This window comes from Pipistrellus hanaki (assembly GCF_964339955.1).
Source record: "Pipistrellus hanaki genome assembly, chromosome: 6".
Lineage (NCBI taxonomy): Eukaryota > Metazoa > Chordata > Mammalia > Chiroptera > Vespertilionidae > Pipistrellus > Pipistrellus hanaki.
The window spans coordinates 30,028,598-30,051,653 of record NC_140508.1 but is presented as its reverse complement, the minus strand read 5'-3'; the positions used below and the strand labels follow the sequence as shown (position 1 = coordinate 30,051,653).

Genomic DNA, 23,056 nt, shown 5'->3' with positions numbered 1-23,056 from the left:
CATAGTTATTGTGAATGAGACCCTAATTTTATGTTTCCTAAATCATTATTTTAGTAGAGTTGTGGGGAAGAAAAGGGGCCACATGCCAACCTGACTAGCTCAGGCAAGGCCTGCATGGCCTTGCAAACTCAGAGACCAAAAGTAACCACGAAGGATGGTCTGAAATTAAAACTTTTAAAAGTATACATACATACATACATACATATATATATATTGATTTCAGAGAGGAAGGGAGAGGGAGCAAGAGATAGAAACATCAATGAGGAGAATCATTGATTAGTTGCATGCCCCCACTGGGGATGGAGCCCACAACCTAGGCATGTGCCCTGACCAGGAATCAAACTGTGACCTCCTTATTCATAGGTTGAAGCTCAACCACTGAGCCATGCTCAGGCTAAAATTAAAACTTTTTATTTTTAAAAAAATATATTTTATTGATTTTTCACAGAGAGGAAGAGAGAGGGATAGAGAGTTAGAAACATCGATGAGAGAGAATCATCAATCAGCTGCCTCTTGCACACCCCCCACTGGGGATGTGCCCGTAACCAAGGTACATGCCCTTGCCCGCTCAATGGATAGAGCGTCGGCTTGGGGACTGAAAGTTCCCGGGTTCGATTCCGGTCAAGGGCATGTACCTTGGTTGCGGGCATATCCCCAGTGGGGGGGGGGATGCAAGAGGCAGCTGGTCGATGCTTCTCTCTCATCGACATTCCTAGCTCTCTATCTCTCTCCCTTCCTCTCTGTAAAATATCAATAAAATATATATTTTAAAAAAAGAATTATGAATTTATTAGGTCACCTGGGAAACCAGATGTTCTGAGCCCCAAAATGGTACCAGCACCCAGGAAGTCAAAGATTTTAAAGGACTCTAGGCAGGCTTTTTCTGGGCAGAGAATTCTCTGGGCCAGTCCTGAGGGGACAGATAATGGTCTCAGCAAGTGGAATGTGGTCTTAGCAAAAAGGAATGTCGGTTGTGAAGCCTAAAGGTCAGTTCCCAGGGGAGTGGGTGTTGATTCAATTACTTGATCAGACAGAACGGTAGCTGTGGTGTTGTCCCTTATGCTCAGCGGCTCATTTTCTTGAGGTCTCTATCTCTCAGCTCCTTCTGCACCCCACTTGGGCATGTGAGAGCATGAGGTGGCTCTTATGCCTAGCTAGTGAGTGTCCAAGGTCCTTTACTGCCTTTAGGCCCCTTCTGAAAACTAAGAAATTATTCTGCAGCTCCCAGCCCCTGATGGGGTGCGTGGGAACTGTGTGGGCCGTCTCCAATCCAGCTGTCCAGCTCTGCCTGTCATAGCCTTTTCATTTCTCAAAGAAATTATGGGAACTTGCTGCTTCCCAGACTCTGCTTAGAAAAAGGGCATGAGTTCCTTCTGATTCCAATTTCCCAGTCTGTCAAGGATATCACTTGTTCTCCTGTTGGCAGCTTTCCCCTCCCACTCCCCGCCCCCTCCCTCCATTTATGGCAATGCTTGGGCTTCTGGGGGAGGGGCACAGGATGTGGGGGACACTGAAATTTTCAACCGACTTGCTTCCTACTAACTCCTCTGAGTCCAGAGCCTTCCAGTTAATCTAAAGAAGCACCAAACCGAAGCACATTAACCAAAGCTCAAACAATCTGTGGTGAAGATCCTTTCGTTTTACTTCCATTTGTCAGGGATTAATGTTTTTGACCTATACACGGTTCAGTAAGATGAGTCTGCCACTCCTGCATTTAGGTATTGTGGCAACATCAAATTGCTATAAAAGTTTCTAAATTCTTGCTCTCAATATATGTCCTTAACTCCTAGGCAGTGACGAAGAGCTCATGTACCAGCAGTGGTCCAGCGGTCACACTGAGTAACCTGATATAAAGGTTCAGTCACCTCATCTGCTCTTCGAAGTCTGATAAAGACATTTGAAACTGAAAATTCCCAGAATTTGACTTTCTTTTCCTGTGCATTCTTCTGTGTCATCCCTTGCCTAAGCCAGTACCCGGAGAATACTGTAGCTGCTGCCAGACTGGAGGAAGTGGTCTGGAGGTCAGAGAAAATAGTGGAAATGAAAATTGTACAGTTTCACTCTTATTGCAAAAATGAGAAGTATAAAAAAATTTTTAAATGAAAATAACGAGACTAATTATGATTTGTAAATAAATAGAATGCAATCTATAAAAACTAAGAGATTGCCAATAAGAGAGTTCAGTTGGATGAATAGTAAGAAACTGTTAAAGTAAGAAACATTCAAACCTATAAAGAATTTTTGTGAGTTTATTTGAGCCAAACTGGACAATTGCCAGGAACCAGAGTCTCAGGGTATTGAGATAATGCTCTGGGGAATAGCAGTTTTTTGCATTGTTTTTATAAATTACAATCAAAGGAGGAAACTTGAGTGGTGATAGATTAGGGAGGTGGGAGAAAGCAAAGGGGGGGACCTCTGGGGTTGGATAAAAAGTAAAATGATTGATACATGCCTCATTTACATAGATGAGTGCTGGCTACCTAGGTGTTAACAGTCAATACCGTAATTAACATGATAATAATAACAATGAGGAAATTTGTGGTCACAGCCCAGGTGCATTGGTTGTGCCCTGAGGGGTCTGGAAAAAGGGAAGTTACAAGTTATCTGGACTTTCCAAAGGTATGCTATTATAGATGCAAAAAAGACAATAGGCTCAGTTTAGATCAAAATTGATCTTTGTCAGGGAAGATACTGGCCTAGGATTTGACTACCCACCATAAATTGCTTTTTAATTTAAAAAGTTTTAATTTGGCTGGGACCGGTTTGGCTCAGTGGATAGAGCGTCGGCCTGCGGACTGAAAGGTCCCAGGTTTGATTCGGGTCAAGGGCATGTACCTTGGTTGCGGGCACATCCCCAGTGGGGGGTGTGAAGGAGGCAGCTGGTCAATGATTCTCTCTCATCGATGTTTCTAGCTCTCTGTCCCTCTCCTTTCCTCTCTGTAAAAAAAAAATCAATAAAATATATTTTTTTTAAAAAAAAAGAAAATTCTTTTAAAAAGTTTTTTCAAACACAATTGGTTCTAATTAAATTTTCCTTTTTTTTTTTTTTTTTTTTTTAAAAGAAGTGTTTCCAATGGGAATTTGAGGTTTGAAAAGGTGGGAAGCTATTCCTGGCTGAGTGTCTAAAATATATGTATTGAGCACTTTTGGTAAATAAATCAATGAGTAAAGTAGTACCTGTGTCTCCTAAGTTGGCTAGGTCAGTAAGGGCCAAAGAACCAAGTCTAATAACTGAGAGAGTGCACTGATGATTGAAGGCTAGCATGTGGAATGACACTGTTGATATGAACTCATCTGAATATGGGTGGTGGGAACTCAGCAGACTTTAGGCTCTGTAAGGGTCTGGAGGAGAAGGGAACATGAGTACCAGCAAAAGGCCTGTAGTGGGGAAACATGCAGGAAAGCAGGAAGAAGGTATATGAAAACAGGGCCAAACACAAGGGCTATGTGAGGTAAGAGGAACAAGATCAGGGCTCAGGTACTAGAATCATAACTCATTTTCCATTCCATTTGTGGCACAGACATGAGAGAAAAAAATGTTTGTGCAGCCCCAGCCGGTTTGGCTCAGTGGATACAGCATCGACCCGCAGACTGAAGGATTCTGGGTCAATTCCAGTCAAGGGCACATGCCCAGGTTGCAGGCTTGATCGCCAGTAGGGGGCGTGTAGGAGGCAGCCAATCAATGATTCTCTTACATCATTGATGTTTCAATCTCTCTCTTCTTCTCTCTTCCTCTCTGAAATAATAAAAAATATATTTAAACAAACGAGTTTATGCAATGCTTTGTTGTGACATTGACAGCCTGGATCCTCTCACTCAGGACAAATACAGACCCTAGAATCCGGGCAGTCCAAAGAAGCAGTTCATCAGCTCAGAGACAAGCAGACTGGGCAGACTCTCACTCTGACCTTACTTCCAATTATTACAGAATAACGAATCCTGATCAAAGGGGGAAAAGTACAGATGCAACATGATTTTATAATACAGACTCCCCCAATCCCAAACTCAGGGAACTGATGATGCCAAGTAACCTCTAAAAGTGGGGGAGAGATGAGATATACATGAGTGGATTGGCTAAAAGTCTAATTAAGAATTAGATTTTATGTATTTACTTTATGAAGACATCAAGCTTTTTTAAAAATATGTTTTCATTTATGAGAGAGAGAGAGAGAGAGAGAGAGAGAGAGAGAGAGAGAGAGAGAGAGAGAGAGAGAGACATCAGCTACCTACCTCTTTCACTCAACTGACTGGCGATGGAACCCAAAACCTGGGTGTGTGCCCTGACTGGAAATGAACTGGTGCCCTTCAGTATATGGGATGATGCTCAACCAACTGAGCCACACTGGTCAGGGCAACATCAAGCTTTTAAAAAATGTGTATGTATACTAGTATATATATTTTTTGATTTTAGAAAGGAAGGAAGAGGGAGAGTCAGAAACATCAATTAATCATTAATTGGCTGCCTTCTGCATGGATGAAGCCCAAATCCTGGGCATGTACCCCAACCAACCATGAATCAAACCATGACCTTCTGGTTCATAGGCTGATGCTAAACCACTGAGCCACACTGGCTGAGCAGAACTATTTGACTTTTTAAAAGTATATGCATTGATAATTTTGAGAAAAATAAAATTTAAGAAGAAAACTATTGTATTCCTTAGCTGGTCACAACCTCGTCCTATGTCACCGAGGCAACCTTAATATCCAACTCTTTCAATGCCCACCTTGGGGACCTCAGATCACAGCACTCATTACCAGTTTGGGGCCAGCCTGTTTCCCTCCCACCTGCCCTTCCCAGAGCCTGCTGAGTCTCCTTTCCTCTCCAATCCACATAGCAGAGCAACAATTCTCTAAGTTACTCATTTATTACTACTTATTACATTTGTTAGCTAGTTGCCGTATGGATTCTTTTCCTTAAGTAAATTGCAAACTTCTGAAGCAAGTGGATGACTCCTTTTTGATACGTAGCAAAGTCTATAGTAGGTGCCAAAAAATGTTTCCTGGATGAACTTTAAAGTAGAATTCAAGGTGATTTAAAAGGCAAGTTAAAATAAAACTCCAGATATAAGACCAAGATTAGATTACAGCTGTAACTGATAATAGTTAAGTGGAGGAGAGGACCTAATTGTATTTAGAGCTACTTTTAAAACTCTGTGGTCTATTTTTTGGTTAATATTTAAGTTGACTTGTTTTAATAGAGATATTCTGTCCCCAAAGTACTTTCAAGTGTCAAGTTCAGTGACCCAGGCCTTGGTGAGTAAATGTGGGTCCACCCTGCCAACACCCTATATGATTTAATAGACTTTATGCCTGCTTTGTTTTTCAAGATTGCAAAGTCCTAATCTCTTTGCTTTGACAAATTAACTCCTTATATTGCCTATCCACGAGATAAGACAGGAGAGAGAAGACTCCCCAGCCACTTGCTGCAGGCAGGATACTCATACCTGGGAGAGAAACACAGTGGAAGATCATCTCTAGTCAATGTTCAGAATGAGCAGGATTCCTTGATCTTGCACCAGCATCAATCCATGGCTCTCCTGGTCTCACGGTGGGTGGTTTCATTCACCATTAAATGGGGGAAAACTGGCATTTTTCTGACATCCCCAACAAAGGGAAACTTGAGCTCTCAGCAAGTCCTCTGTCAGTAAGTCTTAAAACGTTCAGATCACAGCTACAGGGATAGGAGCCTATGGCTATGTCCAGAGAGGGATCCGACTTACCCCAGTTCGTCACGGCCACTCTTCTCACCCGGTGCAAGTTATAAGTTGTTTTTTTAATCCTGCTAGGCCAGTGGTCGGCAAACTGCGGCTCGTGAGCCACATGCGGCTTTCTGGCCCCTTGAGTGTGGCTCTTCCACAAAATACCTCGTGTGGGCACGCACGTTCAGCGCGATTGAAACTTCATGGCCCGTGTGCAGAAGTCAGTTTTCGGCTCTCAAAAGAAATTTCAATCGTTGTACTGTTGGTATTTGGCTCTGATGACTAATGAGTTTGCCGACCACTGTGCTAGGCCAAACACCCTCCTAAGCTATGTTGCTGATTATGTTGCTTTCATCTTTTCAGTTGTATGATATTAATCATGTGGGTGGTGGTCTCAGAGCAAAATCTGAAGATACTAATCCTATCAAAAACCCTCTTAAAGGATTAGCCAAGAAAGTTGATCCTTGGCCAAGAAAGTTGAACCTTTAGACGAGCATTTTCTAGCTTGCTCTTCTCAAATTAGTGAAAGGAATGACCAAAGTGAGGTATCAGTCACAGACACGGAGGGAATCCAGCACCTCCAGAGTCAGGCTGAACTCCTGAGCCACCAGGCCTACCTTCCACAGAAACCAAGAGAAAAGATATCTTGCCTTTCACTGGGTCATAAATTAATCTTGTTCCCTTCCCTTGGCCTTCAGAACATCAAAGTGTGCCTCCAGTCATGCCATGGACCCTCCCCACCCATGGGGATGGTTCTGATTTATCATTGCTCACAAAAAAAAGACCTTCCCAAAGCTCCCTGCATTATTTCCTGCCATTTCTGTGAAGGTTCCTCAGGGCCCTGGGAGTTATTTTAGCTGGAGAATAATGGTGGATGGAGGAGGGGCTATACCTTTGGGTGCATCCCACCCCCAGCCATTGGCTGCCAGGAGGTGCAGTCTCAGAGTGAGGAAATGGACTATAAAGTGCAGAGTACCCCAGACCAGTGCTTCTGAGACACTGACATGCAAAGGACCCTCTGGAGATCATGTTAAATGCAGGTTATGATTTAGCAGGGCTGGGGCAAGCCCAAGACTCTGCGTTTCTAAGGAGCTCCCAGATGATGTTGATGCTGCTGGTCCATGGACCACTCTGAAGAGCAAAGGGGGCAAGACTGAGGAGAGGAAGTGCAGAAAGAGGTAAAAACGGAAACCATGGGGAGATCAGAGAGGGAAGGACAAGGTCCAGGAGAGCTAGTCTGATGAAGCTCCAGTGCATTACCTGTCTTCACAGCCTTCCCTGCAGGGCCTCCCAGGCAGGGGCCTCTGTGGCCCATGTATCGGCTACAGTGGGGTGCTATGGTACTCCCTGATTCCATCTTGTTCCATAAGGACTGGAGCACACTGGAGGAGGAGGGCCTGGGGCAGTTCTCTCAAAGGGAGCCCTGCCTTGGCCGGGGCTGGCTGCCATGCTGGCTTGGGCCCTTAGCTCTGGGGTAGTTCCGCCATGGAGCAGCCAAATCTTCAGATTGGCCTTGGGAAAAACTGATGGAATCTCCTCTTCCTCAGCTTCAACCCAGGCACTACTGCTTGAAGCCAAAGTCTGACCTTCACTTTCTCAAGGGGCAGCTTCCATTTACTGGGTGGTTACTATGTGCCAGGCTCTGTGTAACGCACTCTCCCACATTCTTTTTTTAAACTTTCATTAATTGATTTTAGAGAGGGAAAGAGAAACAATGATTTGTTGTTCCATGTATTTATGCATTCACTGGTTGATTCTTGTTATGTCCCAGACTGGAGACTGAACCTGCAATCTTAGCTTATTGGGACAACACTCTAGACCAGCTACCTGGCCAAGGGCCACATTGTTTTATTTAATCCTCACAATTACTTTATGAGGTAGGAACTGGTTTATGCAACTTTACAAGAGGAAATTGAGGCCCAAGAGGTAATTTGCCCAATACCTTGTAGCTAATACAGTCTATGCCTTCCTACACTGGTACTAAACCATGATTGAATAATATATCTGTGAGACCGAGTCTAGGAGAGAAGCCTCAGGAAAGAAATAAATATATATAGAGGCCCGATGCAGGAAATTCATGCAAGAGTAGGCCTTCCCTGGCTGCTGGCACTGGCTTCCCTCTGGCACCCGGAACCTGGGATTCCCTAGGAGCCCCAGCTTAGTCTGGAAGGTCATCCTGTCTAACTAGCATATTATGCTATTATTATAGATTTTTATTTCAGAGAGTTAGGGAAAGGGAGAAATAGAAACATCAATGCTGAAAGTCATTGATCTGATGCTTCCTGCATACCGCCCTACTGTGGTTTGAGCCTACAACCTGGCATGCCTTGACCGGAAATCAAGCCGTGACCTCCTGGTTCATAGGTCAACTCTCAACCTCTGAGCCACACCATCCAGGCTCAGGAAAGGAATTTAGATAACAGAGCTAGGTAACTAATGTGACTTGATTTGGTTTATGACCCTTTGAAGGTCAGCAAAAAGTTAAGGCTATGATTATCCCTCTAGCAGCTTCTCTCACCAACCAGTAACAGGAGGTTCTTCTGGGCCAGCTAGCAGGAACATTGCATAACCTCAGAGGAGGGGACTCACAATTGGTTGTGAACTGAGCTCACTGTATTTGACTCACTGGGTTGCACCAACTCTAAAGAGTAGATGGTCTGCCAGGCAAGTGAGAGTCATTTAGGAAAGTCTGAATCAAATGGTACCAGCCCACCTGTCCATACCTCACAGGAAGTGTCCTGGGATGGAAATGCACTCTTGGCTTTGGTTCTTCATTCAATAAACCTAAATGACCACAAGCACTAGCCCATCAGACACTTTGCCCTTAATGAAGAAAATTAACATAAGGTTGGGAATGAAATTAAGCAGTGGTGAGCAGTGCAGTGAACCGCAGAATTCTGCTCAGCTAAAGCCACAGGCTACCTTGCTCCAGTTGGAGTCTCTCAGTATCAAAGAAAAGCCAAAAATCAAGATAATGTGAACCTTGCCATTTTTTAAAAACAAAATTAAGGCCAACATATGTGGTTACTAGTTTGTAAACTCTGTTCTTCACTAGCCAAACCCTATCTTTCCTTGTTGTACCTTCAGCACTTGTCAGTTCTTGGCAGAAAGGAAGCAGTCAAAATGTGTTTGATCAGGCGAAGCCTATCCAGAGGCAATGGGTCTGGAACAGCCATCATAAGTAGAACAGCTGATGCGATGGGGGAGGACTTTTAGACTCGAGAGGCATACTTGTTGCAAATAAGAAAATCCTATAAGGCTAGGGCACATGGTTTGGCCAATACTATTAAGGCCAGAGTAGAGGGGAGGGAGAGAAAGCCACTTTTAGGTAAAATAAACACTTGGTGATTGACACTCATCCCTACTACCACAGTACATACTCCCCTCCCACTTCTTTACTTGTACAGCCCCTACAGTCACTTGGCTTTCATACTTGGTAAGTCAATTCAGACTTCTCCAAAATTTGACTTGCAAATATCCAACCTATTACCTAAGAATCTTACCCAACTCAGGGTTTTCCCAAACGACTAAAATGAAATAGAATACATAATGTAAGTGCTTGACACAACACTGGGCAAAAGGTTTAAGAAACATTCAATATTATTATGGAGGTCTAGATGTTTTTTCTTTAAAAATATATTTTTATTGATATCAGAGGGGAAAGGAGAGGGAGAGATAAAGAAACATCAGAGCTGAGAAAGAATCACTGATCAGCTACTTCCTGCACACCCCAACCCATGCCATGTGCCCTGACAGGGAAATAGAACTGTGACCTTTTGATTCATAGTTGATGTTCAACCACTGAGCCACACCAGCTGGGCTAGATGTTTTCTATAAAGCACCAGAATATACAACTGCTATCAATGCATATTTACAGGGATTCTGATTTTGGCTTAATAAACAGTATACCTGTAACAATCCCAAATAGAATGAAATTATGAACCCGAATGTTCAAGTAGAATGAGGACATCCAAGAAGGAATTCATGCTCTAGGAATGATAAACTGTACTTATAATTTACATTTAAAAAATGTGGCTGAAGCCCTAGTCAGTTTGGTTCAGTGGACAGAGCATTGGCCTGTGGACTAAATGGTCCCAGGTTTGATTCTGGTCAAGGGCACATACCTCAGTTGCAGGTTTGATCCCCAGCCCTGGTCAGGGTGGTTAAGGGAGGCAACCAATCTATGTGTCTCTCTTGCATCGATCTCTCCCCGCCCTCCCACCCCTCAATTCTACTCTCTCTAAAAAAAATCTATGGAAAAATATCCTCGGGTGAAATAAGTAAAATAAATAAAAATATAGCTGATCTCTGTGGATATGGAAAGACATACAAAATAGAATAGGTAGAACCTGGTTGGCGTGGCTCAGTGGTTGAGCGTCAACCTATGAACCAGAAGGTCACAGTTCAATTCCAGGGCAGGGCAAATACCCTGGTTATGGGTCAATCCCCAGGTATGGGATGTGCAGGAGGCCGCTGATCAATGATTCTCCCTCATCACTGATATTTCCCTTCCTCTCTGAAATCAATTAAAAAACAGGTAGAAAAAAAAGAAATTATAAAACTCTATAATGGAAGACCATGTTTTTTTGTTTTTTTTTTTTTTGTTTTTTTTTTTTAAAGGATATACAAATACATACTTTGAATTTTTCTGAAAGGGTATACAAAAAACTTAATTAGATAACCTTGGTGAATGGTGTGGGGGCGCAAATGTTTACTCACCCCAACCAAATGCATACTTTCCACTTTATGTCCCTGTTGCATTCCCCCCATCCTTACAAATAGCGCCCTTACCCTTATAAAAAAAAAAACCTTCTGGTCTGAGCTTTGCAAATACTGCCCAGGACAGAGCTTTATATATTTCCTCGCATCTTCATTGCCAAGGCCCAAGAACTTTAATCAGACTAATGGATCCCCAACCTACCCTCCTATTAACAAATGTATCTAAATCTTGGAGGCTGTTTCAGGTCACCCTCTTTGCCCCTCATTTCTTGAGTTCTAGTGTTTTTCCCCCCATGTGCATTCTGTGGGTGATCTCATCCAGCCCCATGGTTTCTGGATATATTGTCCCAACACTGACTCCCAAATTTCTACCTCCAGCCCTCCCTTCCTGTACTGCAAATGCCTTGTCAACAGCTCCTTTTGAATGTTAAGCAGACACCTAAACTTAACACACCCAAAGTTGAACTCATCCTCCCCAGTTAAATTTGCTCTACAGAGTCCTCCAAAACCCAGCTAATAGCACTTCCAGGCCTCTAGTTGCCAATCCACAACCTCAGAGTAAAAGAATTACTGGAAAGCAGGCTGACCTACAATGCCAGTTATCTAAAAATAAAAGTAGTCCTGGGTATTGGGATCTAAGATATCATTTAATCATTAAAATGTTTTCTGAAATATGTTTAAAGTTAACTCATTTAAGTGTAGGATTTAGATTTAGACATTTTGTTTTGAACATAAATCACCTTTTGCAAACTAGGAAACAGAATCAAACTAAGGCAGTCTAGTCCCCTAGGGATTCAGGCCAAATCTTGCAATCTTCAGAAGAAGGACATCATATACAAGGTGCTAACAGGGGTTATAAACTCTTAACAACTACTTATCCACATTTATCCTTAGGAAACAGACAAAAGTCTAGTCCTTAAAGGCATGACATACAGAACATCTTAATCTATAAAGGACAGAATTACCCAAATTATATGGTGCCCAACCTGTGAGCCAGATCAGTACTGGCCAAGGAATGTGAACAGAGTGTTTATATTTTGAAAACTTGCTCTGAGGTTTAAAATTCCTGATTGCTCTGAATAAGAAAGCAAGTAAAAAATATTTCAGATGCACCCACACTAATATTTGATTTTGCCAAGGTCTTCCACTAGATCAGGGGTAAGATACTTACATATTTTCAAAATAAATTATTTAGTAATAAGAAATTTGACATACTGCATTCTTCCATTTACCACAAGAACAAACTGATAATAAAGACAATTTAAAAGAAATGCTCAACTCTAAAAAGGGTGGTGGCAGCAACACTTCCCACTACAGAAGAACCTCCCACTTTCTCCATTTCTCCAATTAACATTGCTATTCTTCCAAGATACAGGTTCACGTGGAAACGCTTGTCAGCTTTTTGTCAGGGCCAGGTGAAATATCAAGCATGCCCTAATTAGCTAATTGTAAGCTCTTAGGATGGACTCATAAAACATGGCCATTGTTTTGTTAAGCATCTGCAACCAGCAGAATTTCTTAGCCCTAAGCTATAGTTTCTGCTCAGTATCTTAAAGCTGAGCTCAGTCCCATCTGACTCTGCCCCTCCGGGCTAAGGTAGGTGCTAGTCATCAAAGTCAGGAATGTCATCGTAGGAGTAACCCCGGTAGCCTTTGGATGCATAGTAAGCGATGCGCAGGTGGTAAAACCCTGGCAGGAACACCAGGATGCCAATGATCAGAACAGGAACGGCCCGATCTGCCCCCTGGTGGCAAAAGGAGGTAAATGCATTAGTATCACAGAAGTTATAAAATTTAAAGTAACACATGATGAGTCCAATCCATAGATCAACATCTTATACTTTTCAGTGCATTTTCTTTGAATAGTACACTGCCTAGCAAAGGTTTTACATTTCTTTTTCTCCTGATTACCAATTGTAGAAAAACTGAAAAATACAAAAGATTACAAAGAAAATAAGTTATCCATGTTCATAAGATATTTTGGCTTATTTTCTTCTGCTCCTCTTAAAGTTTTTAGTTGTGAACACACCCTGTGCCTTGTTTTTGTCTCTTAAAACAAGGTATTGCCAAAATATTATTAAACGCTCTTCATTGTGCAGTAGGGAGGTGAAGTAGTCAAAGAATCAAAATTCCAGTTATAAAATAAGTCCCGAGCACGGTGATTCCAGTTAAGAATGCTGTACTTGCCCTAACTGGTTTGGCTCAGGAGAGAGAGTGTCAGCCTGTGGACTGAAGGGTCCCAGGTTTGATTCCAGTCAAGGGCATGTCCTTGGTTGTGGGCACATCCTCAGTGGGAGGTATGCAGGAGGCAGCTAATCAATGTTTCTCGCTCTCATTGATGTTTCTAACTCTCTAACCCTCTGCCTTCCTCTCTGTAAAAAAACCAATGAAATATATATGTATTAAAAAAAAAAAAAAAAAAAAAAGAATGCTGTACTCTATTAGTATACCTGAAAGTTGATGAGAGAGTAGATGTTAAAAGTTCTCATCACACACAAAAAATGTATAACTATGTGTGGTGATGGATGTTAACTAGACTTATTGTGGTAATCTTTCACAATATATACAAATACTGAATAATTATATTATACACCTGGAATTAATATAATTGTTTTTAAAAAATATATTGGATTTAATATAAAATATCACATTGTAAACAAGTGCACTGATTTATTAGGTAAAACAGAATGACAGCACAATAACATGTAAAAGGTAAAAACAAAATGCTGATACCCAACACAGCACTTAGAGGCCTGAGCTCGGCTCGGAAAGATCTTCACCAGAAACAGAGGCGGCAGCAGCTTGAAACAGGCACAGACAGGAGTAGGAAGCTTAAGAGAATATAAGGAAGGCAGAGCAATAGACTTATCTTGTGAACAAGAGTGAAGGACAAAGGCTCAAAAAGGTTCTGATGTTATGGAAACATCAGAGCAGGCCACAGGAACCTGAGAGGGACAGAAGGACTGGGTATTTTAGGTGGAAAAGGCAACTTTAGAGGCATTTGTATGCTGCCGTGGCCCTGAGCTCCTAGGGAAGCAGAACATGTCCCTAGTGCTGTGACTTCAATAACGAGCTGCTTGCCCAGCCCCATCCCCTTGGCTGAAGAGCTCATTGAAATCATGCCAGAGTCTGTTGCCCCAGTGGGCCCTCCTTATTAATGAGTGTGTAAAACGGGGAGCCACAGTGAGGCCTTGGAATAAAACCACAGGCTCCGGTGGGAAGAGGATTTCCGCCTTCCGCCCTGTGCTGGAGGTCCCTAAGGGAGAGGAGTTTAATGTTGCGGGGTCCCTTGAGGCTCTGCTCTGAGCTTATCAGCAAAGCCTTCTCTTTAGCCCTCCCCTCTCCTATCCTCCCCAGTAAGTCCTCAGAGTTCATGGAAAGGCCAACTGAGAGAGAGAAAAAGAAAAAAACCCAAAAATGGAGGAAAGAAAGGGGCAGTGCCGTGTGTGTGTGTGTGTGTGTGTGTGTGTGTGTGTGTGTGTGTCTCCCCCCTCCCCCTGCAGGGTTCTTGTTACCAGAGAGCCTGCCTCCCTATGCAAATTTTAGATAGAGGGTTTGTTCCTTAATCTGGAACAGCGATTCTCAAATAAGCAGCAGGCCTGCTCAAGAGGGGCTCTTGAGCCTTTCCAGGGGTTTTGTCCAATATAAGCAGCCCCTAGTCTCTCCAAATGAAAATCTACATATAATGATAGAAATTCATGACAGGAGTGTTTTGTACAATGTGAACAATGTCAAAGGCAGAACAAAAAGCTAAAAATCCCTAGTCTGTGTGGAGCAGAAATCAAAATTATAGAATGATGGTTTTTTCTTCAGATTAAGAGTAAGGTTTCTTCCTCTCTCTCTCTTTTTAAAAAAATATATTTTATTGATTCTACACAGAGAGGAATTGAGAGGGATAGAGAGCTAGAAACGTCGATGAGAGAGATACATCGACCAGCCGCCTCCTGCACACCCCCCACTGGGGATATGCCTGCAACCAAGGCACGTGCCCTTGACCGGAATCAAACCCGGGACCCTTCAGTCCACAGGCCGACGCTCTATCCACTGAGCCAAACCGGCTTCGGCTTTCCTCTCTTTTTTGTTGTTGATGTTAATTCTCTCCAGAGGATATTTTTTCCCATTGATTTTTAGACAGAATGGAATGGAAGGAGGAGGGAAACATCAGTTTGTTGTTCCACTTATTTATGATTCATTGGTTATTTCTTATTTTTTAAAATCTTTATTATTAAAAGGATTATCTAGATCCTCCTTTCCCCCATAAACCTTTTCCAGCCCATTCCTGTCCCCCAAACCAGGCCCTCACTACCACACTGTCTGTGTCCACAGGTTAAACATATATGCATACATGTTCATTGGTTAATTTCTCCCACCCACCCGCCCTGCCTTCCCTCCGAGGTTCACAATCATTGGTTGATTTTTGTATGTACCCTGACTAGGCATGCAACCCACAAGCTTGGTGTATTGGGACTATGCTCTAACCAACCCAGATACCAGCCAGGGCTCTGAGTAAGAGTAAGTTACAAATAAGGCATTTCTCTTGTAGCTAAATTCCATAACTAGGCTCTATGCTGCAGAGCCAAAAATATTAAGTTCACTCATTTATCTGTAGTAACCATACAATTCTGTCCTCCTAAAGACAATTTCCAGAAAGACCCGACTATCCCAATCAGGTTTTTGACACTAGGATTAACATAAGCTAATCACTGTATGGTTTCTTTTAAAACTGGCCTGTTTCTTTCTCTTTGATACTGTACAAGGGGTCCACCAACATGTGGACCGGGAATCAAACCAGAACCTCCTGGTTCATACATCAACCCTCAACCACTGAGCACACTGGCTGGGCCAGGGATCAATCTTAATATCGACTAAAAAGGAGGACAATCATCATGTGCCTCCTAAAGTAATGCTATAGCAATGTTCTCAAAATGTAGTCCTGGGATCACCAGCATTTCCTGGGAACCTTTTGGGAATGCAACTTCTTATGCCCCACTCTAGACTTATAGAATTGGAATCCCTGGGAGTGGGAGCAAGAAATCCGTGTTCTGGCACAAGAACAGACATATAGACCAATGGACTAGAACAGAGAACCAAAAAAATCGACCCAAGCCACTATGCTCAATTAATATTTGACAAAGAAGGCATGAACATACAGTGGAGTCAAGACAGTCTCTTCAATAAATGGTGTTGGGCCGAAACTGGTTTGGCTCAGTGGACAGAGTGTCAGCTTGTGGTCTGAAGGGTCCTGGGTTCGATTCCGGTCAAGGGTATGTACCTTAGTTGTGGACACATCCCCAGTGGGGGGGGGGGGTGGTGGTGGTGCAAGAGGCAGCTAATCGATGATTCTCTCTTATCGATGTTTCTAACTCTCTATCCCTCTCTCTTCCTCTCTGTAAAAAATCAATTAAAAACAAACAAACAAACAGTGTTGGGAAATGGACAGATACATGCAAAAAATGAAACTAGACCACCAACTTACACTATACACAAAAATAAACTCAAAATGGATCAAGGACTTAAACATAAGATGGGAAACCATAAAAAAATACTAGAGGAATCCACAGGCAGCAAAATCTCAGACATATGCCCAAGAAAAAAAAGAAAAGAAAGAAATCTGTGTTAACAAATCCGCAAGGTGCTGACACCAGTTTGGCTCCGTAAACAGAATGTTGGCCTGTGGACTGAAAGCTCCCAGGTTTGATTCCGGTCAAGGGCATGTACCTTGGTTGTGGGCGCATCCCCAGTGGGGGCTGTGCAGGAGGCAGCTGATCAAGGTTTCTCTCTCATCAATGTTTCTAGCTCTCTATCCCTCTCCCTTCCTCTCTGTGAAAAATCAATAAAATATATTTTAAAAAAAAATCTGCAAGGTAATTCAGATTGACACTGAAGTTTGAGAATCATATTCTTTTTAAAACTAAATTAAACTAAATCCAAATTGAAATAAGTCCCTAGCCCTGGCAGAATAGCTCAGTTAGAGAGTCCAAGGTTGTGGGTTTAATTCCCAGTTAGAACACATACAAGAAGCAACCAATGAGCCCTAGCTGATTTGGTTCAGTGGATAGAGTGTTGGCCTATGGACTGAAAGGTTCCAGGTTCGATTCCGGTCAAGGGTATATGCCCGGAATATGCTCAGGAAGCACTCTGCAGCCCCACCAAGAATCTCCATCATTGGTTCGTTAAGAGGCAGCTGCGTTTGTCAGATCAACCAAGTGGCCTGCATGTCAAGCCCCTCCTGCCCTGCCTGGCTGCCCCCCATGTGTGCCAGGACTAGTCCACGTAGTCTGCATTATCAGGCCAAGGGTGGGTCAGGGTGCCCTGTGACTCCATTTTCTTCTGTAGGCATTTCTATCTTTTCTTGAAATTCCTGCAGTAACTGTGGACTCAATCCCCAGTAGGGGACATGCAGGAGGCAGCCAATCAATGATTCTCTCTCATCATTGATGTTTCTATCTCTCTATCCTTCTCCCTTCCTCTCTGAAATTAAAAAAAAAAAAAAAAGCAACCAATGAATGCATAAATAAGTAGAACAACAAACCGATGTTTCTCTCTTCCTTCCTCTTTCCCTCTAAAGTTAATAAAAATTTAAAATAAACAAACCCCTAAATCTAACCGTTTGCAAGAAATATGAGGACTAGAACAAGGTAAATGATAGTGAGACAACACCCCTAGATTTATGTAAAAACTGTTAGATACATACTGAAGATGCACACTTAAGAATTTATCAGCAAAATGTAAATTTGGTGTTTGGTTTAATATACAGGAAAAAAAAGTTGAGGGGGATAGATGAAACAAAATGCTTATAACTGTTGATGCTGAGGGGTGGACAATGGGGGTTTGTTATATCATTCCATCTATTTCTGTTTTGTTTGGAATGTCTATAACAGTAGGGATAAAAACCTAAACAAAACAAAAGCTATTACTGATTTTCTTAATATCTTTATCATTTTTTATAAAATAGTCTTTATAAACCAAACAAGGTAAAATGATATTTCTTGCATGTGGATCTCACTTCCACTTTCAATTTTTATAATGTGATTAATAGACACTTTACTAAACTCCTGGGATTATACTGCATGCTGCAATAAAAGTGAACTGAAGGTGCAGTCCTGAGGTCAGGTGTTCAAATGTAGATTGCATACCAAGTAAACACCTGGTGGCCATCTAATAGTTTTAAACAGCAAAGGACCTAGTTAAAATACTTCCTAATTAGATATACTTCTTATAACCCATATACAGCCATTTTATTGTGACAGTGCTACTATTGCCAATGATAATGCCCCGTTTCAGTTTTTATCTGTGTTCCTTCCGCAGAGCAATGTGACCATAATCCCTCCGCATGGTTTGAAGAACAAACATGAATTATGGTCAGTGCAAATTCAGAACAACTTAGATGCTGTGCTTAAGTATCTGTGTGCAGCCCAAGAACCAGCAAACACCACTTTAGGTTTCTAAGGTATCGTACTGAAGCTCTCAGGGACTGCAACCAAGTCCCAATAAAAGAAGGCGCTGATTCATGAGCTGAGAGTCCTCACTTGGTTAGTGGGCCCAGACTTTCACAAGCCTTACTCTCTCTCCCCAAACAGACTAGAATGTCTATAGCACTGCAAAGCTGTGATAACAGCGTCCTCCTCCGTTACAGACTTTATCATTCAGGAGTCCTCGAAGCCAGGCTATGAGAGTGTAAAAAGTGCCCAACATCGCAGGAGAAAAATTCGTTGACCTGCCGCCACCCACCTCAGAGGAACTGTGGGAGAAGTTTGTTGTTGCTCAAAGGAAGAAACATGTTTTGTTATCAGAGAACAAAATCTTTATAAAACAAAATCCTTTCCTTCTTTCTGCTGTGATACTAGATTCGAATATAAAACAATAGAGCCCTGGTTCACATTTTAGAGGCCTCTTGGCAAATTCCCACAAACTTACCCCTTTGCTGATATAGCCCGCCAGCAGGAGGGAGCCTATGATGATGAGAAAGGTGCCAATCAAAAACAGTACTGTAGCAAGCGCAATGGCCTTATATGGGATCTTGGGAGGGCTTTTCTTAAACTGGAAGAGAAACAAAAGACAAGAGCATTATGAAAATACTAGGGCTCATACTTTATTTTATTTTTTTAAAATATATTTTATTGATTTTTTTACAGAGAGGAAGGGAGAGGGATAGAGAGTTAGAAACATCGATGAGAGAGAAACCTTGATCAGCTACCTCCTGCACACCCCCCACGGTGGATGTGCCCACAACCAAGGTATATGCCTTGACCGGAATTGAACCTGGGACCCTTCAGTCCGCAGGCCAACACTCTATCCACTGAGCCAAACCGGTTTTGGCTCAGGGCTGATACTTTAAAGCAAGGAGGATAGTAAGAACCAATATGAACGTTTCATGTGTCTTGAAGTAAGCCTGACAGCCCAGGGAAGCTCTGGGAGAGAAAGGAAAGGGATAGGCAGGAGATGAAACTCTAATTACTGCTCTTCCAGCAGCCCCAGCAGAATGCCATTCTTTCTAGTTCTAGTCTCATTCCAGAGATCATAAGAAAAATACTTTCTTACAAAACAAAAGGTACTTTATGGTTACTCATTGATTAGATATGTATTTATTAAGTGATAGTTACATGGAAGGCTGCACTGATCTACAGGGATTCCAGAGTGAACATCTGGAGAAGTTGTGTCAAATAGTAAGTAAAACAGAGTATTTATTAAGCTTGTACCTTGGAGAAGTAAATATAAAATAAGTGATTTCTGGCTTTTCAGTTAAGTCAGCATACAGTCAAATCTTTTTAGAAACAGCTTTTTCTAAAGCATTAGTTGCCTGCCACCACCCACCTCAGAGGAACTGTGGGAGAAGCTGCCTTAACAATTCAATTCAAGGTTAAGATTGACAAACAAACTTCCTAAGGTTTGGTTCATGGCTATATCTGACCTAACAGGCTGGAAACTTCCCAGATACACTAAAAAAAACCCACAAAACAAAAAAACCTTTCTCCTTTAAGTGTAGGTCCAAAGAGTACAAAGTATAATTGATTTGTTTATATTTAAAAGGGTGGCTGCCTGCTACTTCTTTCTTGGCCCTCATTCCACCTAAAATACTCTCCTCTAAGGAGAAATGGGCAAAAGGAGATGCTACGCCATTAAGTATTTTATAAAAAATCATCAGGGTAGGATACAAGCTTTAAATACTTTGTTTTACTTATTGTTTGCCTCCAAAAATACCTTTAATAAACTGGATCTGATGGCATCAGGAAAGAGGAAGAAATTCCACAATCGGCTGGCTTTAGCAGTTAAGTTTCTCCCTTAAAAGATGAATTGGCTTTGACGAAAGTGTAAACAAACTGATGACATAGCCCTTAAATTTTTTTTTCTTCTTAACCAAACACAGTCTGATTATTTTTCAGATAAACTAAATAAAATTTGCAATTGCTGGGCTTTGTCATTACAACTAAAAATTCTTCTTTTTTTAAAAAAATATATTTTATTGATTTTTCACAGAGAGGAAGAGAGAGGGATAGAGAGTCAGAAACGTCGATGAAAGAGAATCATCGACCAGCTGCCTCCTGCACACCCCCCAGTGGGGATGTACCCGCAACCAAGGTACATGCCCTTGACCGGAATCGAACCTGGGACCCTTCAATCCGCAGGCTGACGCTCTATCCACTGAGCCAAACCGGTGCCGGCTACAACCTAAAATTCTTAGGAAGGAACTGTATTTATATTGGTTTGAAAGAGCTCTGCCAAGATGATCCCTCCTCTGCAGGCTGGGGCTGAAAGGTGCTGGGTTTCTTTCTTGCTGCTCCCTCTATTCTCCAGGGACAGTTAGCAAAAACCTCTACCGACAGGTCTTCCTGCTAGCTCATCAGAAACAGAGCCAGCCGGTCTCATCAGCTCTCTTGTGCACTTACCTGAAGGTCAATGTAGCCATCATCTGTGCTGGAGAGTCTCGAGTATTTCACTTTACTACTGGGGATTCCAGCAGCCAGGTTGGTACGAGATGGCATCATAACACACTGACACAGCTACAGTCTGAAAACAAGGAAAACTGTTCATGTCTGCAAGCAACATCAGTGTTTTATATAGCCCATAAATTCAGGCCTCTCAGATGCAGTGATTTGGAGTGCGGGGCTGTGATGACATACTAGTAACTGGCAATTTAGGCTCTGCTGCTCTTAGAACCCGACCTTCTTTTGACAAAATGAAAATAGCCTCATTATATACCCACTCTGGTTTGTCCTGGTAGAATGAAAGTCCAGACAATGACCAAGAACCAGAACGCATATGTACCTTGCCACCAACATTCCCCTGCCTCCTAATTTTTCCGAAGTCATACAGGGTGGAAGAGAAATGATTCAAGTCCGAGTCTACCTGAAGGTCAATGTAGCCATCATCTATGCTGGAGAATCTTGAGTACTTAATTTTACTACTGGGGATTCCAGTAGCCAGGATGGTATGAGGTAGCATCATTTGGACTTATGCAAAGTTCAAATTTTCAACCATTCTGCTATAGTACTGTTTGCCTCTTGTCCCTGCTTCAGAAAAAAGCAAGAGGCGCATATACTCAAGTGATTCTCATATTTGCTATGGAGGAAGGAGAGAGAGGGTGGGGAATAGAATACACTCATATCTACATTTTGCCTATTTCCCCCCTGATGAATATCATGCTGTTAATGCAAAGAATTGGTAAAGCTTCTTGTAAATTTGGATAAGCTCGTGGTAATCAGTACTGCACCAGTGACTTCTGATTTGCCTGCCTCTCTGCCCCACTCAAGCAGTGAAAGTAGTGATTTCATTTTCCAGATTACTTCTCTAATTACATTTAAAAATAATCATGGCCATTTTGTCAGTGGTTTAAGAGAGAGTAGATAAGATTTAAAAATAATGACATTTAAGGAACATTTGAGATATTGCTCCCCTGCCTATGTAGTCAGTTTTAGCTCAAATAAACTCTTACAAAATTAAAAAAAGACATTTGAGACCTGGCCAGCATGGCTCAGTGGTTGGAGTGTCGGCCCAAGAACTGAAGGATCTCAGGTTCGATTCCCAGTCCAGGGAACGTGTCCAAGTTGAAGGTTCCATCCCGCCCTGGTTCTGGCCCCCCAGTGTGGGAGGCAATCTATCAATGTGTCTCTGTCCCATCTATGTTTCTCTCTCTCCCCCCTCCCTTCCACTCTCTATAGAGAATAAATGGAAAAAAATATCCTCGGGTGAGGATTAGGAGAGAGAGAAAAAAAAGACAATAAAATTGAAAAACATTTGTATACTTTTCCTCCATAAAACCACTGCTATATATATATATATATATATATATATATATATATATATATATATATTGATTGTAAAGCTATTTCATTCCTTTTAAAAGATAAAACTAGGTATTTCAATAAGGGTAACATAAACACACAAAGAAGCAAAGCCTGGCCTTCCTCTGGTATGACACTTTACAAATAATCATTATAGTAACAGCAGTAAATAATTACAGGTTAGGTGGCAGGTGCTTTATATGTTCTTAATCCCAGTTATTAGTGAGTTATGTTAAATAGCCTCAATTCAACCTAAACTAAGTAGCTTTATAAAGGAATTGGTGCTAAATGCTCAAACCCCTTTTTATTAATTACATACTGCTGCAGATATCAAGTATTGAAAAAAAAATATGCTAACTTATATGCCGCCCTAAAAGGTGTTAAATAACAAAATTCAACTAGTTTGAAGATCTAATTGGCTTTATTACTCAAGTGGTGAAACAGACGCATCCCATATAGCAGCTGAAAGGGAGTGCTGATGTGTTGTACACAATGGAAGGTTTTTACCGCAGAAAGAGGGGACTCAAACTGCAGGGAGGTTAAGTTTTGGTCTGTTACTCCATTTGGCCTATTGTTGTTGATTTTATTAACAAATGGATAAACTGAATCAAATACTAGGTTTTTAAATGTTGCGATCCGAATACTTGATGTATGTGGGGGTTTAGGAGGGCACTTGATCATCTCTGATTTGTATTAGTCAAAGTTTATGTATTCCACCATTAACTACAGTATTCATACACCCGCAACAAAACAGAAAAGCGCAGGTCGTGAGGGAGAGGAGTAAGTATTCTAAGAGGGAAAAGGAAATACGGGAATCGATGTTTTCAAAGTTCCCCACAGGGTTTTTCCCAACTCCAACGCAGCCCCTCAAAGTTGCAGTCATCTTAAAAGCGATCAGCAGTGCCTGGCACGCCGCGCCCGCACACACACTCCTTTCCTGCCAGTCCCCGGACTTCGCCAGGAAGAGAAGTAAGAACCCACACGAATTTAGCCCGAAAACAAACAAAACCGGTTTCTGGACAGAGGCCCGCGGTGCGGAGGGCTCGGGGCTGGACACAGCGGGGAGCCGTCTCCGCGCCGCCGGGAGCCTCAGGACCACGCCCGCCCCGCCCTGCGCCCCCCTTACCGGAGCGCCGTGCCCAGCCGTCCCGCGTCCCCTGCCCGCTCGCCGTGGGCAGCGGAGATGCTCATGACACGCCTCACCTAACTGCCGCCGGCCCCGCCCCGCCCACACCGGAAACCGCGGACAGGAAGGCGGCGCCGCGGAAGTGGCGTCACCGGGAGCGCCGCTCTCCATCCGTTTTCCGGAAGCACCTTCCCAGCCCCGCACATGGTCCAGCAGTCGGCAGGTCTCGGC

The 23,056-nt window shown here is 42.4% G+C and overlaps 1 protein-coding gene across 1 annotated transcript; it reads right to left on the bottom strand.

Annotated features, from left to right (window-relative positions):
- Positions 1 to 10,388: 10,388 nt before the first annotated feature.
- Positions 10,389 to 20,418, bottom strand: TMEM230 (transmembrane protein 230). Its single transcript, XM_084886861.1, has 3 exons — positions 20,305 to 20,418; positions 18,335 to 18,457; positions 10,389 to 12,162 (listed from the first exon to the last, which is right to left on the bottom strand). The coding sequence occupies exons 1-3, from the start codon at positions 20,401 to 20,403 to the stop codon at positions 12,022 to 12,024; spliced, it is 363 nt and encodes a 120-aa protein (XP_084742987.1). The 5' UTR covers positions 20,404 to 20,418; the 3' UTR covers positions 10,389 to 12,021.
- Between the last annotated feature and the right edge of the window lie 2,638 nt (positions 20,419 to 23,056).

Excerpts from the sequence above, each read along its gene's own strand:
- TMEM230 (XM_084886861.1), bottom strand. The coding sequence starts at position 20,403 with ATGATGCCATCTCGTACCAACCTGGCTGCTGGAATCCCCAGTAGTAAA. Across the intron at positions 18,458-20,304 it reads ATGGCTACATTGACCTTCAG|TTTAAGAAAAGCCCTCCCAA; the intron begins GTAAGTGCACAA and ends TTTCTCTTCCAG. Across the intron at positions 12,163-18,334 it reads CGGGCTATATCAGCAAAGGG|GGGGCAGATCGGGCCGTTCC; the intron begins GTAAGTTTGTGG and ends TTTTGCCACCAG.